Genomic DNA, 17,722 nt, shown 5'->3' with positions numbered 1-17,722 from the left:
AATCACACCTGTCACTGAAGAAACACACAGTGCAGTTCTTCACAGCATTGATGTACCATAAGCTATAAAATTTTCCTAATTCTGAAATTTATAAGCAGATACATAGTTGTATTTTTTTTCTTTATCTTGGTACGAGGACTCACATATGAGATACATTTTGACCAGGAGCATAGCAAAACAATTGTGAAATGGTAACACTGAAAACAATAAGAACCTTTGCCTAGGAGAACTGCATCTGCACTAAATGAAAAAGGCATGCAGATATGTACTTCGGTGTTCTTAGTCTATCTAGTGGAGCCAGAATTATTCCAAGACCTCTGTTAACATTAAAATCTACACCATAAACTTTCTGAGCACAGTCATAACTTTCAGTGCTATGGTAGACATCTCAAGTCTTCAGGAACATCTTCTGTCCCAGAGGTTTGGGTTTGTAGCAAACGTGCAGTTTAAAGGTTCTACTTTCACTGAAGAAGTCCAAAACGTGGCTGTTGTGCAGAAGAAACTGCTACTATCATCATCATCATGGCTAGGCTTTGTGAATGAAGATTATAATGGCTCATAAAACGACTATAATGGCTCATAAAAGGAATATTCCATCTGCAAGTTGGAGTTGGTATGGAGAGCAGGACATGTAAAGGCATGGTCAGAATAGGGCATGGGGCACCGGTTATAACACAGAGGGCAAACCAGAACAGAATCCAAATGAAACGGCCACCACAAGACACAGGGGGAAAACTTTGCCACAAAAAATAAATAAAAAAGCAGACTGGCCTTGCACTGAACTGGGGCTGGGAATATTCTACCCTGTAATTTATGCACTCAGCACTAGAACATGACTGAATTTACTGTACAGGTAGAGAAAAAAAGTTACAACAAAGACTGTGTGTGTGTGCATATACTTACTTTGTACATGCTTACATTACATTTTTGCTCAACGTTTCTTACAGGAATGCCCGCACTTAGGACTGCTTTTTCAAAAGAGAAGCTGCATCCTAAGTAAAATGTCACCATGTCCTTCAGTTGTTCAGAATACTCCTTCAGACTTTTCAGTGATCCAGTACAAACTCCATGCTCATATACTCGGTACTGTAGGCAGTCAGTTCTAGTGAAATAAGAATTTATCACAGCTGTAAACACAACATGTTAGAGTTTGAGATTTTTAGGTTTTACAGGTTAAGGCCCCTTATATGTATCTTGTCTCAGGCTTTCAAAAATTAGGAAGCTGGTTTAAGTCTTGTTTTTAGTGTTTACCACAGGAATGAATCTTTCAAATTTCAGAGACCCTACAAGTATCATGTACTTACCATGGCCACGTTTCTACTAAATAAAACAAATGTAAAACCCTATTATTTAATTCTGCTGGCTCAGACTGCAAAATATTTAGAAATTACACAAAATTTCACCTTTGGATTAGAGAAATACTTGTAATACTGACAATTATCCTAGCATGTTTCTCAAGAACAAGATGACCAGGCTGTTAGACATAGTTTTCACTCAAAGGTATAACTCCAGCAAAAGAAACGTGTTCAAAATGTACAACACTGTAAGGTGGCTGTTTCCTGAAATCCTCTGTTCCGAAACCCTCAAACCATCAGCATTCACTGCAGTACTTTGACAGGCAGGGTTGGTCTGTAGTTACCTGATATCAGAATCACTACTCAGAGAAGGACATTTCCAATCACCTGGTTGACTTCTGTACAGCAGTGGCAGGGGTCCATCATTTGCATGGCAGAACTTCTCAAAATTATCAGCCAGGGACTTGTGCAAAATCACAACATTGGCCTGTTTATAGCCTGAAATTGTGGAAGGTTGGAATGAATGGTTATTAATTCAGCTTTCTGTTTGTGAAACAATAACTTTTCCATATAGATTTCTTTAGATAGTCTATAAAAAATTACCTGAAGGAAATTTTTGATTCAGAATGCTGCAATTAAATTAAACAACTTCTTGAAATGTTTCAAAAATCATAGCTAGATGTACTCTGTATGTGAAGTCATTCACAGCTAAAATAGTTGGCAGGCATGGGTATTAGTAGAATATGAAGACAGCATAATTACTTTAATAAACATTTCTATGAATTTATACATAAACATGATTTATTACCTAACCTGGGGAATTAGTGTTCTGTAGGAAAATGCTTTACTTTGCAAATGTTAGCCCAGAGCCAAGGAAAGGCTACTTCCACAATTATTTTTCACAATACCAAGCTACAGATCATGTCAGTACAACAGTAAACCCCTGGTATCTTGATGTTTGTAGCCCATTCTTTAGAATTTCTTGACTGTGGAATTTTATTGTGGGCTGCAATTAAACAGATATTATTAGAGTTTGGAAATAAACTCTTGCCTGTCCACCGATCCTCAGTCACTTCTACTATTGCTAAATAAAAAAAACCCTAAAAAAACCAAAACCAAAAACAAACTGCTACACTTCCTTAATTTGGAATCAGCTCTGATTTAAAAGGTTGTTGACTACTACCATAAAATAGCTTCTAAAGACATTAACATTTTTGCAACAAGTACCACTGAAGAAAGGTCCCATTCATTTATTTAGCAAAAATTTATTTTCTAAACAGTAGTAGTTAATACCAATGCCATTTAAATTTTCCTGCATGTAAATGCCAGCTGTTCAAATACTTAGAGGAAACTTGGAGTACAACTTGTCTGTGGTGTATATACCCAGCAATTAACAGTCCCTAACTCTGGTACTGATACTTTCTTGAAAAGTCATTACCATTACTGTCTGATATCAGTCAGGTGAGTAGGAGGCTGCATAGATGCACTCACTTTCTTAAATACTGCATTAACCTGTCATCCAATCTTTAAATCAATGATCTGCCTTCAAAGGCTGTAGGAAATCAGCCAAATCTTACTCTTGACCAAAGCTAACAAAGAAATCCAAAGATAAAATTCCATTCCTGATGGAAAAATGCAAAGCAAAGGCTGAGGTGAGCATGTATTTGCCCACAAACTGCTCTCTTGGGCGTAGTCAGCACAAAAATTCATTTTATTACTGGCAGAAGTTACTAAATACAGAAAGAGCTTCTTGCTAAACACAGAAAAATATTTTTGTTAAATAAACATACTAAATTTATCACTGAATAAAACACTACATTCGGTTACCCCTCAACTTCATTCCCTACCATCAATAAGAAATCCACAGGCACTTTCTACTTTGCTAGTGATATTCATGAATTCTTAAAATTACGGTTTTATTCGGTGCATTCAACTCAGACAGCGCTGAGTTTAACATACTAGTTATAGCTGACAGACTGAATCTGCAGGAAAATATTGGATAAACTCAGGAAACTTCATTATAACATTTTGAGAATTTTACTGCTGCTCCCAATAGCTACCCTTACTTTTTTTGTATCAATGAAAAAATACTTTTTCCTTCCTTTATCTTGTCACACATTCACTTGCATTATGGAGCCATGATTATGAATGTATTCACAAGCAGTAGTGAAACTGGATGTGCTGATCAACCAGGGCATTAATTCAACACACTCATGTCCTAATTCAGAGAAGTTTAGAAAGAGCTTTTAATTTCTCTGGTGAATGACAGTGAGGACAGCAAGAAATAATTGGTTTGCCTGTGCATCATAACAACAACATAACACAATTTTAAGGACTCTGAGAAATTCCAATTACTTAAGTGTTCCAATAGTTCTTTTAGTCTTTGTGTAATGAAGCTGTATGCTCAAAAACTCATTTTGTATGTCAACAATACTTTTTTGAAATGTTAGAACCAATACATCTGAACTTACTGCAGCAATACACGCACTTAAAAATTAGCTGGGGCAAACTCCAGATTATTAACATTATAACGTTTTTTGTTATTATTTTTCAACTTATGTTCTGATGGAAAAGGAAAACAATTTCAAGACTCATTATGATCTAGAAAATGACCTTTAACATTCTTATATTATAGTAATGCTACTACACACAGCTTTGCTGATCAGCTATTTGCCACAGTATTTTTAGTTGTTACATTTTAAAGTTGATCAGAACAATGACAGACTTCTCTGCTTCTGTAGAAGTCCAGCTATGAGAGGCAAGACAAAAACTGATCTTCCAGAATGCATTCAGTTATCTGAGTACAACACTAATTTTTCCCTCCCCCTTACAATTCCCATTATTGCTGAGTCAGTAATTTCCACCTTTGCAACAAATGAAGCAGAAAACCACTGCTGTAACTATATATCTCAAATTCTTCCCCAAAGCATACCTGATGTCTTAAGTAAAGCAAAGTCTCTGTAAAGAACACAGTAGGTCATTCTACACATGTGATAATAACATGAAAAAACCCAGATTCGGTTAAAAATTTGCCAAGTATTTCCTGCATCCATAATTTCTCAATGACACAACTGGGAGCTGAGGGATTGCAAATGAAGTCCATGTATGTTATTCACGTACGACGATATATTTCCTCTGATGTAGCTTTCTGTCTAAAAACCACTGTCAGGTGTTTACAATGTGATTTCAAAAACACCCAAGAACTTAACATTTTCAATTTAATATTTATCAACTTAACATTTTCTTTTGTTTTATTTTACTGCTTTTGATATTTCTACATTCCTTCACAAACAATAAAAAGAAAACATATAGTTATGAATCTAAAATGGAACCATTTTTGCACATAGAGCAGTTAGGTTTACTCACCTTCTGCCATGCCTGAAGTATTACTAATACTGAGTCTGTTTAATCGAATTATTCTTCTTAACACATGGGGAAGGAGAGATTTCAAGCCTCCTGTCAAAAGCATCTTTTCATCCTTAACAGAAAGATAATTATAAATTTAAACACAATGCACTTTTTTTTTTGACATCTTAAATGTTGATTTTCTGGAGAACTTAGCTTAAGTTTCCTCCTCGTGTTTCACCAAAGCTGTTATCACTGGGAAATTCTAAGTTATAACTCAAAAGGCAGTTCCAAGTCAAAAGGTTATCTCACTGACATTTTATGACTACGTATAAATGGAATCTTTCAATAAATTAGCTGGAGACATGCTTTTTAACATTTCGGATAAAATGCAAAATTTTGCTGGCCTGTAATGTAAGAAACAGACTTCTTTCTTTCCTGATAAATATTCACCTTTTAGAGTATTCACTTTTTCAAAATTCATTGTAACTTTAAAATTCCAAAAGCACAAGTGGATTTACCTACCAAGCTATAATCTGTAATATTATTTTTCTAATCAAAATGCTTTTAGACAATTAGCAAGGCAACCTTGCAGTAAAGAGAGAACTATATTCAGAAAATGTCATTGTAGTACATTCCACAGGTACTATGCTTTTCAAATATTAATTATGTAGAAGTGAATACTCCCATGGCTATTCTTCCACTGAGAAAGCAGACATATAGATGTTTAAGTCACCTGTCATACAATCTGGAGTAGGCAAAGAAGTAAGTACCCTAATTACAGGCAATATCTGTCTCTTTTTACATCTTTTAAAGGTTTTAAATGTCTTTTTTTCTGCAATCCAGATGAAGTTCAAACACAGTTTTTTTCTCAACTAAACTACCTAATAACTAAAAAGGGTTTATTACATCACTATTAGGAAAAAGTAAAGAGTTAAATCAGGGTAAAATAATAACTTGGCTGCTTAAGATTTTAACTTTGGTCACTTTTAGGTAAAGAAACTGAACTATCCTCCAAGTATTTGAATTACCAACCTCCAAGTTTTTCTTTAATTCAGAAGAAGCCATTCTTGATGTCATTCATAAGAAGTAATAAATACAATAGAAGTGGTGCTGCTCTTTTTAAAAGACGCTAGTAAATTAATGTATAATGAGGTGTTACAACCTTCTAGCAAAAGTTAACTTTTCTGTTAAAGGTCCACAGTTTTTGTGTTATACCTATTACAGTACAAAGTTTCACTCTCACAGTGGAGTGGAATATTGTGAAAACTTATACCTCTGAGCAATCATTCCTTAATTAACTTGAAGATCAGTGATATGTTTTGACTGAATTTGTACTTTCATCCCAGTCAGTCCAAAACTTTCCCAAAGCTTTTCCCAAAGCTTTCAGAATTCAGAGAGGTTAGGTTGGGTATTCTGAAATTTTTATATAACATCGCCAGCCAAAACAAAACACTAGGGTTTTTTTTTGTGAATTCTAACTTACTACTTTCTCACTCTTCTCTACTTTGCTACTTTACATTATCATTCCTTAAGCTGCACAAAAATAGTCTTCATGACAAAATCACAAACAATTCCAAACACACACTTTAAAGATAACAAGAAATTGGATTTAGAGATGTTGCTGAGCACTAATCCAGGTCTGTAAATGTCAGTTTAAGAGATATAATTCTTACTGTAAAGAGAATTTCTAACACCAGTCTGGAATGACTCATTCAAGAGGTTTCAAACTAAATAGAATGATCCTAATAAAAATTCCAGATGTGTTTGTTAGATTCTTTCAGATCACTTTTTTTATTTCTGACCATCTTTAAAGCCATCTAAGTCATCTATAGGATTGATGGCCTGCTACTGATGAACTACTGGCTTACTTAGACTTGAAAGACAGTCTGAAACTTGGGAAACTAGTTTGGAACAAAAACTGCCTTTAGCTAGGTATTTTGTCACACATGCTCTGTTCTGATCTTGGGAAAGCCTGATTGTCTTCTCATAAAGTATGTGCCCAGTAGCAGAAATGGAAGATTTTATCAGTAAACATTTAGGGCCCTGAAAGTTTTTGGCTGATATGACAGCAAGTGGCTAACAAGCTACAGGACTATGAATACCAGTCGTGCTGAAATGTTGGCTGTAGGTATTTACAGAAGCACTTGGGCCTCTTGCTCCTACCTGAGAATAAACATATATTGTTGATGACTTGTTAGAAAGTGAATAATTTAAACATTAACTTTGTATAAGAGCAGACTGAAACAAAACTCACCTTCCCACGCTGATTTTATGTAATAGGGAAAACTCAATAGGATTAACATTCTGAGTTATAAGTTTAAATCACTGTATTTACTGTATAATATCAGTAATAGATTATGCTGTTATTCTTGTTTATTATTTGCTAAATTTGGGTAGATAATAAAAACTGTTAGATGTTCATAGTAAAACCTAGCTTTTCCTACATGACTTGCCCAGGAATGGCGGGTTTCTATGCAGTATGCTATTTCTCTATGCTAGGTTTAGACTTTTCTATATTTTTATTTCTCTATGTCAGGTTTAGATTCCCCAATCAGCTCTAGAACTTCCCAAAAAATCCTTGCAGCTATCATGACTATGGTGTGTTTGGAATGACTAAGGAGAAGCACCAAGATAACCTGGGTCTTAAAGTATCTTTTCCTCCTTGTGCCATCAGGATGCCTAATGAAGTGTAGAGACTGGCTTCATGGGGGCCCCAAGCAGCACTCTAACTAAACAGCCTGATACAGTGGTTAATCAATTATCAGGGTCTGTGCCTTGGCAGAGGTTTTACAATTCCTTTAATTTTCTTCTGAGATACTTATAATTATCTGAAACTACCAGTTATCTCATGAGGATATGCTGGATCATGATACAAATAAAGATAACATGCAGGATAAGTGTTAAAAAGGCCTTAAAAGAAAAGATCCTGAGAGTGCATATAAAATGGCTGTTGTGCCTGAGGGTATCCTATGCTTCCCTCCACAAAGGGACCCTAAGATTTGGCTTTCCAGTGTGTTGCCTTTAATGGAATGAACCTCTAAAGCATACCAGATGGAATCCTGGGTAAATAGCATTTGGAAAGCAGGTCACTTATTGTCTGCATAATCATAAAGTTCATACTTAAAGCATCAGTCTGAAAAAAGACCTTGTTTTCAGTCATGTTGCTCACATCAGACTCACTGACTTACAACACCAACAACCAACATTGTAAAGCTTCGTAGCACTGAAGTATTAAGTTCACTCATGAAGAACCTTTTGGTTCCACATTAGAAACACAGAAAGTGCTTTTCTTTTTAGAGGTTTACATGAAGATAATGTATTTCATGTGTATCTTGAGTTTATTTACTGAACTTAAAGGAATAAATATTAAAATATATTGCTATTTGAGACATTAAGATGGCACTTACTCACTATTGATTTGTGGACACTACTATATCCTGAGCTGCACTTCCAGATCTTGACAAGGATGATGAAACTTCAAAGCTGGAAAGAGATGAGAATAATGTAAGGAACTGTATGATCAGACACTGATGGCAGTATGGCTTATGCTAGATCAGTAGTTCAGAATAATGAATCCATTTGTCAGAAGCAATATTGTATTGAAATGACATTATATTAAAAAGATATATATATGCATATATTCTTGGTATTGTAGTGGCAGTCAGGAAGTACAGATATGTACGAGCTTTGGTAAAAGTTCTAAACGGATCTTGAGTATGGCTTTAATAAGTAACATAAAATTGTTGGTTGACATCTTCATTCAGTATATATCTCTGCAGCACCACTCCAGTAGAGTTAAGTGAATACACACTACCTGATTAATTTGGCCCAGCTGATTTCCAAAATATCCCACTACCCCGACAACAACAATTTTCAGGAAAGCCAGATTTAGAGGGTGAATATTTTTTTATTTGAAATTGTGATCCCTTGTTGCCATGTGAAGCTCTAAGTCATTAAGCATTTCTACATGCTGTTCTCAGAGCCCTGGTTGAGTACAGGTGACTGAGTGTAATAAAGTGCCGATCTTTGCTGAGGTGACTGGAATGGGACTGGTTCTAAGCCTCATCTTCATAACTAATTGTAAAAAATACGCTCTATTTACCCTGAATCCCATAACTCATGAAAGAAAAAAGGCATGTTGAGAGGAATGTTACTTTATCCTGTTAAAAACCCTGCTGCTCTCAAGAGGCATATCCTTGTGTCCTGATTTCAGTCAGGACAGAGTTAATTTTTTCACAGTAGGGGTGACAGGAGGAAGTCAAGTGGGTGTGTATAGGTTGCTATTCTGTACCACCCATGTCATCACCAGGGATTGGAAATAAGGGACTCTCACTGCTGGGATGGAGAGTCTGGCTTTGGGTGGAACAAAAGCATGGGGACCATTGTTCATTGTTGCCTAGGGTCTTCAGTGGGTATTTTTGCATGTGAATCACCCTATTTTTGTATGTTTTTATTATTAATATTGTTGCTATTCTGTTCGTTTTCTTATCTCATTGCTATTTCCATAAATTGTTCTTATCTCAACCCGCGATCCCTGTCTTCTGTGTCTCTCACCAGAGGGAGAGAGTGGGAGTACTTCTTTTTAGTGGGAGTAGTAAATTGGGGAATACCATTCCTAAACCATGACACCTTGCCTGTCATATAACTTAAGAGATTCACAACTTCCTATCTCCAAGCCCTGTATGGAAACAAAGTTAGTTACTGCACATCAAGTTAAGAGTTAAAAATGCGAAGTAATGCTTGGAAAAAGTGACCAATACCATCCACCTTTGCCAAATAATCTGAAACCCAACATGAAGCAAGAAAAATGTAATTCCAGACAGGATTTAATAAAGAAGATGCCTTGCCTTTCAGATGACTTGTATGATGGACAGAATAGCCTCTCCACACGCCCCAGGCTATTTCTTGTTTCCTCCCTTTTCTGTTGTCTACAGTGTGCCTTTATCTCTGCAGTTTTTTCTCCCTAAGCTCAGACCTCTATCTCCATAACTCCAAGTTGGACTGACCTTCGTAGCACTTCCTTCCTTGATTTATCTGACTGTGCCCTCAGCAATATGGGAGTTTGGATGCTTTCTCTCCTCTCACTAGCTCTTTTTAATTTATATACTTGATGTATCTCTCAGTTGTACCTTAAGTTCTCAGTTTTCAATCTTAAAATGAGCTTTTCCTGTTCCCAGTCTGAGACAAAATAATCTAACTTCAGAAATCATAACACACAATAAATTCACAAATGGTTTCCCAGACTTGTAAGATTTATACTCCTCCAAACCTACCTATACTCATGTGTATGTGTGTGTGTGTACATATACATACATATAAATATGTATATCTCTCCCCTTTTAATATTAGAGACATGTTTGGCTTAAGCATATTTTTTCTAATTATTTTCTCCTTAATTTTTGACAGTGGAACCACCAACTAGCCTTGCAAAGTAATGTATCTTTACATTGAATTGTTGACTGAGCTATAGTTCATAAACCATTTTTACAAGCTGCAGAACATAATCTCTTTAGAGAAAAAGAAGGAAGTGCAGTAAGTGAAACATTTTATATTACCTTAGAGCTTTCAACATGAAAAAGCGAATCTGTAAATTTTGCAGATATTTAAATATGAACATAGATTTGTTACAGGCCCACATTGTAAATTATTCATTACACAAGAAAATGGAAAAATGTCATTTAAGTGTCAGAAAGATTACACTTTGAGATGCAGTGGGTGGGTCCGTACTGCTGTGCTAAACCACACCAGATAAAAATGAATCAAAAAATTACATAATAACACAAAGGATTAAAACATCCTTCAGAAGTGTCAGTGTGATTGCTTTGTCTTTACATGTCAAGTTAATTAATGAAATAAAGCTAAAAACATAGTATTTCTGTGGTTTCAAAAATGGATCACCCAAGAATACACTGCCTGTAAAAAGTACCATCGGTAAAAGTAATAAACAAGTAGGTTTGGAGACTGCAAAGTAGTTAACACCAGTTTCTGGTGTTAGAGATTACAGGCCTGTTTCTCCAGTGGTACTGATACACCAATAAGAATATGGTTTAATGCAGTGACTTGCTTGCAAGGAGCTCAAACACTTACGAAATACAATCTTGCATTGCTTATATCACTTTTGTCCTATTTTCAGTTTAAAGTTTGATAATAAGAATGGGTGGTGGCATGTATGGGTTCATTGGCCAAGAAAGTGCAAGGGTCACTTGCACGCTGCTGGGTAGGTTTTCTTAGATATTATCACGCAGATATCTTACACAAAGCTCCTGCCTCATGAACAGAAACAGCAGGGTAACTGAAATATGAGCCAGCCCATGAGCTGCCTTTACTGATACATAATGGAAAGTAATCTAAACTAATTATAATCTAACAAATGCTTTGTGTACTATGCCTTGCCCTAGTATGAATATAGTTACAGAGACTTGTTAGCATAAACACACTTTAAATGACCTGTTGTTTAATCATCAAGCTGATCTGAAATTCTGCCAGGAGACTTCTGTGTAAAGCATAGACTTCTCTGAAAATTTAGTCCATTTGATTTTCCAACAGAGTCTCTCAGTTACACTTGTGATCTTTTATTTGAAGAATCAATTAATGATCCTTTTTCTTTGCATCTGCTATGAATCATTTCAAAGCACAGAAGTTCTCTGTGTATCATTCCAAAAGGGGTATGCTTTGTGTATTTTCAGACAGTGCTTCAGCCAGCAAATTATGATTTAACTTTACATTTGAAATACAGGGAATTTACCTTTGAAGTTTATGCACCTTTGAGGACTGCAAATAGAAATTTAAATTAGCTTCCATTAGTGTTCTGTCTGCTGCTTAAGGCAGCTAGCCTATACTCAAGATCCTGCAGACTATGTCAGGATGAGAAACTGATGACAGAATCATTGTATCTTTGATGCAATCTTGTTTACTTGCAAAAAAGACATACAATGTTTAGTTTCTCTTGGTAAAATAACAGAACAAAAACCAGAAACCCATCACCAGTTTCAAAGCAGCCCTTTCAGAGAGCACTGCATGTTAGTGTGACCACTGCACTGGTATTATTCTACACTCAGCTTCTACTCTGGGACAAAATAAATTATTTCTCCAGTGGAGGAATACGGGCAGAGAGTAGAGAACAGTTCTCACCACAGCCCTGCCCTTGCATGGGCACAACCTATGCAAGATCCCAGCAGTTTAAGCTTTTTCATGCTGCAAAGGATTAGGCCTCATGACTTCACACTCCCAACCCCTTGAATCATATCCTAATACCTACATTCCTGCCTCATCACCTTACAAAAACACATGACCAACAAGTTTTCAAACAGCCACGTCATTTACATGCACCTTTGGTAAGATACGGTACACACCTAAGGACTTCATCGAGATTTAAAACTGCTACTTCCATACCTTTGACTTTGCTGACAGGAATACTCAGCAGCTGCAATAAGAAGAGACAGCAAATGATCCAGCAGAGGTTGTTTTCATATAAGATGACAAGATGTGCTTATTCAACTTCAAGAAATTGAAAAAAAACGTGAGGGCATGAGGGTGGTATTTAAATATAGTTTCCCAATCTACACTGAGTTACAGAAGACCTTTGGAACTTCTCCACAATTCTCTGGGCTTGGTCCAACTATCAGTTCTCTGTCTCAGCCTCTTCTGGCACTGAGACAGCCCAAGGATACTGGGGGACCTTGCCTGCAGGACATCAGTGCCAACCTCTCCCCTGCCCCTGTGGCAGCACTGGCCAGCTGGCAGCACACTGCACAAAGCAGCCAAGGTGATGGGTATTGGCTAGATAAAAATTTCTAAAGTGAGGAAAATTTTTCTTTCCAGTCTTACTCAGGACAAAAGAAAGTGGAAGTCCATAGGACAAAGTAGAGCGACTTGTACTGCTTTGTTGGCAAGGCAGCAGCCACAGGTGCTTATTTTGATAAGAATGTACGTTGCCGCCTAGGTTACACCCAGTCACGTCATGCACAGTCACACAGCTGAGGGGGTGCTCATTCCTTCCAAGGAATTCCATCTGGAGGTAAGCAGGTAAGTGATGTTGTGCTATCTACACACCATAAAAATAGTACCATGCTCCTAAAAGTGTGTCATGTTTTCCTGTCAAGTCATTCAGGCTATCTCCATGATTATGCCATTTCTTTTGGGTTCACATCTGCCAGCAGGTGCTAGCCACTGCACCCATCACCATTCACCAAGCAATTCTTTTTGGCTACGGTCACTAAAGAAATTATTGCAGCCTATGTATTTACGCAAAGTTACAGTCCTTGGAATGTGTCTCAGTAGGTTGTGTCTGGGGAACCTCCAGTGAATTGGACCTCTCCAAACACTACCAAGAACAAACATCTCTGCCTCCACACATACCTGGGATGAAGAGATAATGACTTTTGTTGTTCCATTGCTTCCTTCAGCTCTTAGACCAAGAAGTACCATGAACAGTTCAAAAGGACTGAGCATAATTTTCCTGATGAACCTCCTGGCTTAAGCAATGCTATTTGGCTAATCAGGTGAATTAGTGGCAGGATCTGCAAGAATACCTCAGTGCAACTTCCAGAAGTGGGTGTAGGTAAATTCTGTTAGCAATTCTGCTATGTAATAGCAAATGTTATGCATTTGGACTGCTATTTTGTCTTGGAGCATCCACACTGCCCATGTAATAAATGTTAATCTGCATGAAGTATATCTGGACAGCTTTGTTCTGCAGCACCCATTCCAACTTGAAAGGCTCCAAGATATGGACAAGTTATGGCTGCATTACTATGTTTTCATTACTACATACCTGACAACTATTGTATTTTACAGCAATTAAATGTCACGATGACTCGGAAACTGCCCTTGATGGTCTGTTTGGTGCAGTCAGGCACCTGCAGGCACATTTGCACTCTATCTGCAAGAGCTCAGGGCCTGTTTGACCATCACTGAGTAGAGCAGCATGATGAAAAGCAGTTTTGAATTGAGGGAAAGGATACAGGCCCTTTTTGAATTATCCTGGACAGCCTGATCCCACATAATGTGGGGGTTCCGATGCAGTCAGTCTGTCTCAGTACCCTCAGAGTGTCACCACTGGTGCCAGCAGCACCATGGCTGTGCAGCAAGTGCAAGGGAGCAGTTCAGGGGCTCTGCTAGGCTTGGGTCCTTGCATAGGTCAGACAAAGAACTTCTCAACTAAGTTTCTGGATACAGAATAGATCAGGTATTGGTTTACTAAATGTTGTCACTCTGTAGCCATCAGTGCCTTATATAATTATATACAATATATCACTGTGATCCATGCATTTACAAGGACAGAGTGAATACCTCAAACCGCTGCACTCATGAGCAGTAGCAGCAAAGAACTCAAGATGTTGAAAAAATACAGTTCACCTTTCTCGCTCAAAGAATTAATCCTGAACTTTTACAGCTGTTCCCTGTGTTCCATGGGTAGAGTAAGACCTGTATGTCTATCACCCTCAAACCTTTTATCACCATTAAAACATTTTTTTAAAAAGCAGTTTGGTGTTAAAAGATGACTCATAATGCTGCAGCATTAGTTAGCTCGCTCGAAAGAAATGTTAATGTCGTAATTTTGATTTTCATTACCAAACAATAAGAAAGTAAGGGTTGAAAATGTCTTACACATTTGCCACCCCATTTTATATTTTTAAAATAAGCTACAGTGATTGGTATATCTTGGTGTGCTCAAATTCAAGAGCTGAGCCCGTATTTTGTATTGAAGCTACACAGAACAAAAAATTTAAGCTCTTCCTACTATTCTTTTTTAGAGTTTTATTCCCAGATATGGTAGAAGTAGTACGCATAAAACCTTGCCTCAGAGCTTACAGTTTAAGGATTCAAACCTATAGTACTTCTATGAATATAAGTAACAGAGAAAAGTAGATAATTAGTCCTATTGAGTTCAAGGACAGATGAAGTGCTTAAACATTTGCTGTATTGTACTTCAGCTGCATAAGTGTTTGTGTACAAGTCATATACTATATGCAGATCTATGGAAGAGGGATTGGAACTAGATGATCTTTAAGGTCCTTTCCAACCCAAACAGTTCTATGATATTTCTCTTATTTGAGGTGCTTTAGGAGCAACCATTTTTGTTCTTGTTTTTTTTTTCACATAACTCATTATATATCCGAAGCATGGAGAGTGTGCTAAGTTTTGCTTTATTTTGTTTTCAAATAGGAAAAGACTCTTGGCTTGTTTGAGCAATAGCTTTTGATCTGGCTGAATCTTCCTTCTTCTCTAAAATAGATTTTCAATTTACATTACATCATAGTGCCTGAACAGTTTCATATTATCATTAGTATATACATAAAATCCAAATAATTAAAAATATTATTAAAACAGCATTCTTCAGAAGATAGAATTAAAGCTACATAAAGCCCCGTATCCTAACTTTGACAGGGATCAATAATGCATACCTAAGAAGGAGCTCAGCAGCAGAGAAAACATTGACAAAACCTAGCTGGTTTATCCTTCCAGCATTTCATGACCTCTGGTACAGAACCTTTGAAGCTAAAGGTGATTTCTCTGTCTGTAGCCAAGTGGACTTTATCCCAGTTTGCAGCATATCATATAGATTCCAGTAGCTACCTCCTAAATTAATTTACTTGGAAAACTGTCTAGATGCAAATGCTAAGAATTCTGCATGGATTCTTTCACTAGGATTCCAGTTCCAAAGCTAATATATTTAAAAGTAACTAAACTATCTTTATATTAGAATGCAATCTACAAATTCCTTTAATCCTAATCCCATAAATACATTTCCTCTTGAGACAAGCCTCTTACAAGGGTGTTCCAAATAAAGTTAATTAGCTATTTCCAGCAATATCTTCTCCCAAAAAAGGGTCACACTACACCGTATATGCAGTGAAAAAAGACAAGACAGATTAAAAGCACTCAGCAGCCTGCATTAACATGCGCCAAGTGTAAATGTACCATTAAAATAGAGCATTCACATTTGCAAAAACTGAACTCAGAAAAGCTGTGGGGTTTGTCTCCAAAAGACTAGTCAAATGTATGGGGTTTTGATTGTGGAAGAAAGGGACCAGAGAATTTGGTTCAAACCAAGGCCTATTTACCTAGTTTCTCTTCTAATATAATTAGTATGAAGGTGCACTTTTGGGTCCATCTAGAATTTTGAAAATGGAGTATTTAGGATCAGCATTTCTGAATGGAAAAAGAATAAATCTACAAAACTGATAATTATTCAGCTACTTGGAAATAAAACCAAACAAAAATCATATAGAGCAAGGTATGTTGTATGATACATTGCTATATCATAACTATCAGGGAGTATTTTTAATAATATGCAAAGATAGAAGAACATTTTAATTTGAATACAGGATTGAGGTGTTTCTCATTACACATTGAAGAGAGAGAATTTTGATCAGTTAAAAGGAAGATGAATAGGCATCAGTTACTAGAAACTGCTATGATTTCCAGTCAGACTGATGGAGCAGTAGAAGACTGCTATTAAAAAAAATAGTTACTACTACTAAAACATTTGAAGAGATGATGGTAGCTACCGACTTTCAAACTCCATTCTCTACTGACAGATTTCCCTAATGGAAATTTCTTCTCATACTACTTGTCTTTGTAAATTAACTGACTTTGACTAGAAAGTTTGGTATACAAGGCTAATTTTTAATCTATTAGGCACTTCAAACTGCAGATATATGAGATATACAATCATTGTGTTCATGGGAAAATTGTCAGAAAAAACGTAAGTTTGAAAATATAAGGCTGGAAAGAAGTGAGACTTTATGCTTGTCATCAAAGATATAGTTTGCCAGAAGGGATGTAAAAAAATATGAAACCGTATACAAAAATAAGGAAATCTGTGTCCTTTGCATCAAATAATAAAAATGCTTTTCCCTCCCTTTAGTGGAAAGTTTAAAAACCAAGCATTCTGAGTAGATCCAGCTTCAGTTTGGAAAATATTACACAATATTTTCCACTCCTTCTGAAGAAGGAAAATATTGCAATCAGTACTTGGTTTCAAATTCTAGGCAAAAAAAAAAAAGTGTGTACATATATATAATATATATGCATTCATTCCATGGTTGATCACATAAAACAAAGTGTTCTCAGTTAAAGAGTTATTTCAAGACTGTATAAAATCAACAAAATAAAAGACAGTCCAAATTGGGTATCTTATAGTTCAAAGGATAGAATGATCTGTATGTGACTTTTCCATGGTTACTAAGTATACAAAAGAAAATATGTGAAACAAAGTGCACATAAGCGGGTATTGTGTAGGATATAATCTACGTATATTAAAAATAGCTAAGAATATTAACAGAAATGCATTTAACTTAGTGATCTTGGTTCATGAGCTCTGTAGAAGTCAAGTATCTCAAATGTCTTTCTTAAAAACAAACAGGAATAGAGAGGACACCAAGCTTATGGATCGCTCATTTTGTACCTGATAAACACGTATTTCTGGTGAACAACCAATTTCTGACCTTTATAGTAACTATATCCCTTACCTGCACTGAACACTTGTCCTTTTGGTAAAGCTGTATGTTTTCAATTAGAGATTGAAACTTTTGCTGAAAATAGCCTCAATACCACATAAAATAACACTCAGAATTAATTCATTAGATCTTTTTGTAATAAATCAGAATACATTTGTTGCTTCTTTGAAATGACTTATGAATATTGTAGGTGACTTGACTGTCGGGATACTTATTGCATGAATATGTGGACTTAAGACAAGCAAATAACCAAGAAAGAGAAGAGAGAAGCCTCTCCAAAGTAAATAACTAAAGATTAGCAAGGAACACTCTAAAAACATGGGATGGTACGGTTATTAATAAGAAAGATAGACAGGCTTTCTTTAAATGTTTTGGTTTTACTGTTATTCTAGACAAGGCTCTGTTTTAATAAGAGTATATGATTTCTATATTAGTCATTTTAGGTATCTCAACAGGAATAAAGTTTACAAAACCAAACAGAACAATCAGATCAATAGGGCCAAACCAGACTAAATTGTAACCCAAAGCTTCAACTATATAAGAGGCTGCACTGTGAACATTCAACCTAGACAGGTGAAAACACTAAAAGGAAGAGACAAGTGATGATGTGAGATG

The 17,722-nt window shown here is 36.2% G+C and overlaps 1 protein-coding gene across 3 annotated transcripts in view; it reads right to left on the bottom strand.

Moving 5' to 3' along the window:
• DGLUCY (D-glutamate cyclase) overlaps window positions 1–17,722 on the bottom strand; it is a 46,536-nt gene that overhangs the window by 20,859 nt on the left and 7,955 nt on the right. For 2 of the 3 annotated variants that reach the window (XM_064658970.1, XM_064658971.1), the window contains exons 2-5: window positions 8,051–8,126; window positions 4,662–4,773; window positions 1,640–1,793; window positions 904–1,102 (exon numbers count right to left, since the gene is read on the bottom strand). In XM_064658970.1, coding sequence (XP_064515040.1) covers window positions 904–1,102; window positions 1,640–1,793; window positions 4,662–4,764 — 456 coding nt within the window. In that variant the 5' untranslated portion in view covers window positions 4,765–4,773; window positions 8,051–8,126. Of the gene's footprint in view, window positions 1–903; window positions 1,103–1,639; window positions 1,794–4,661; window positions 4,774–5,675; window positions 5,765–8,050; window positions 8,127–17,722 lie in introns of those variants that run through there. The other variant, XM_064658969.1, reaches the window with a different exon arrangement.

The sequence above is a fragment of the Pseudopipra pipra genome, chromosome 6 (genome assembly GCF_036250125.1).
Source record: "Pseudopipra pipra isolate bDixPip1 chromosome 6, bDixPip1.hap1, whole genome shotgun sequence".
Classification (NCBI taxonomy): Eukaryota; Metazoa; Chordata; class Aves; order Passeriformes; family Pipridae; genus Pseudopipra; species Pseudopipra pipra.
This window is presented reverse-complemented; position numbering and strand designations above follow the sequence as displayed.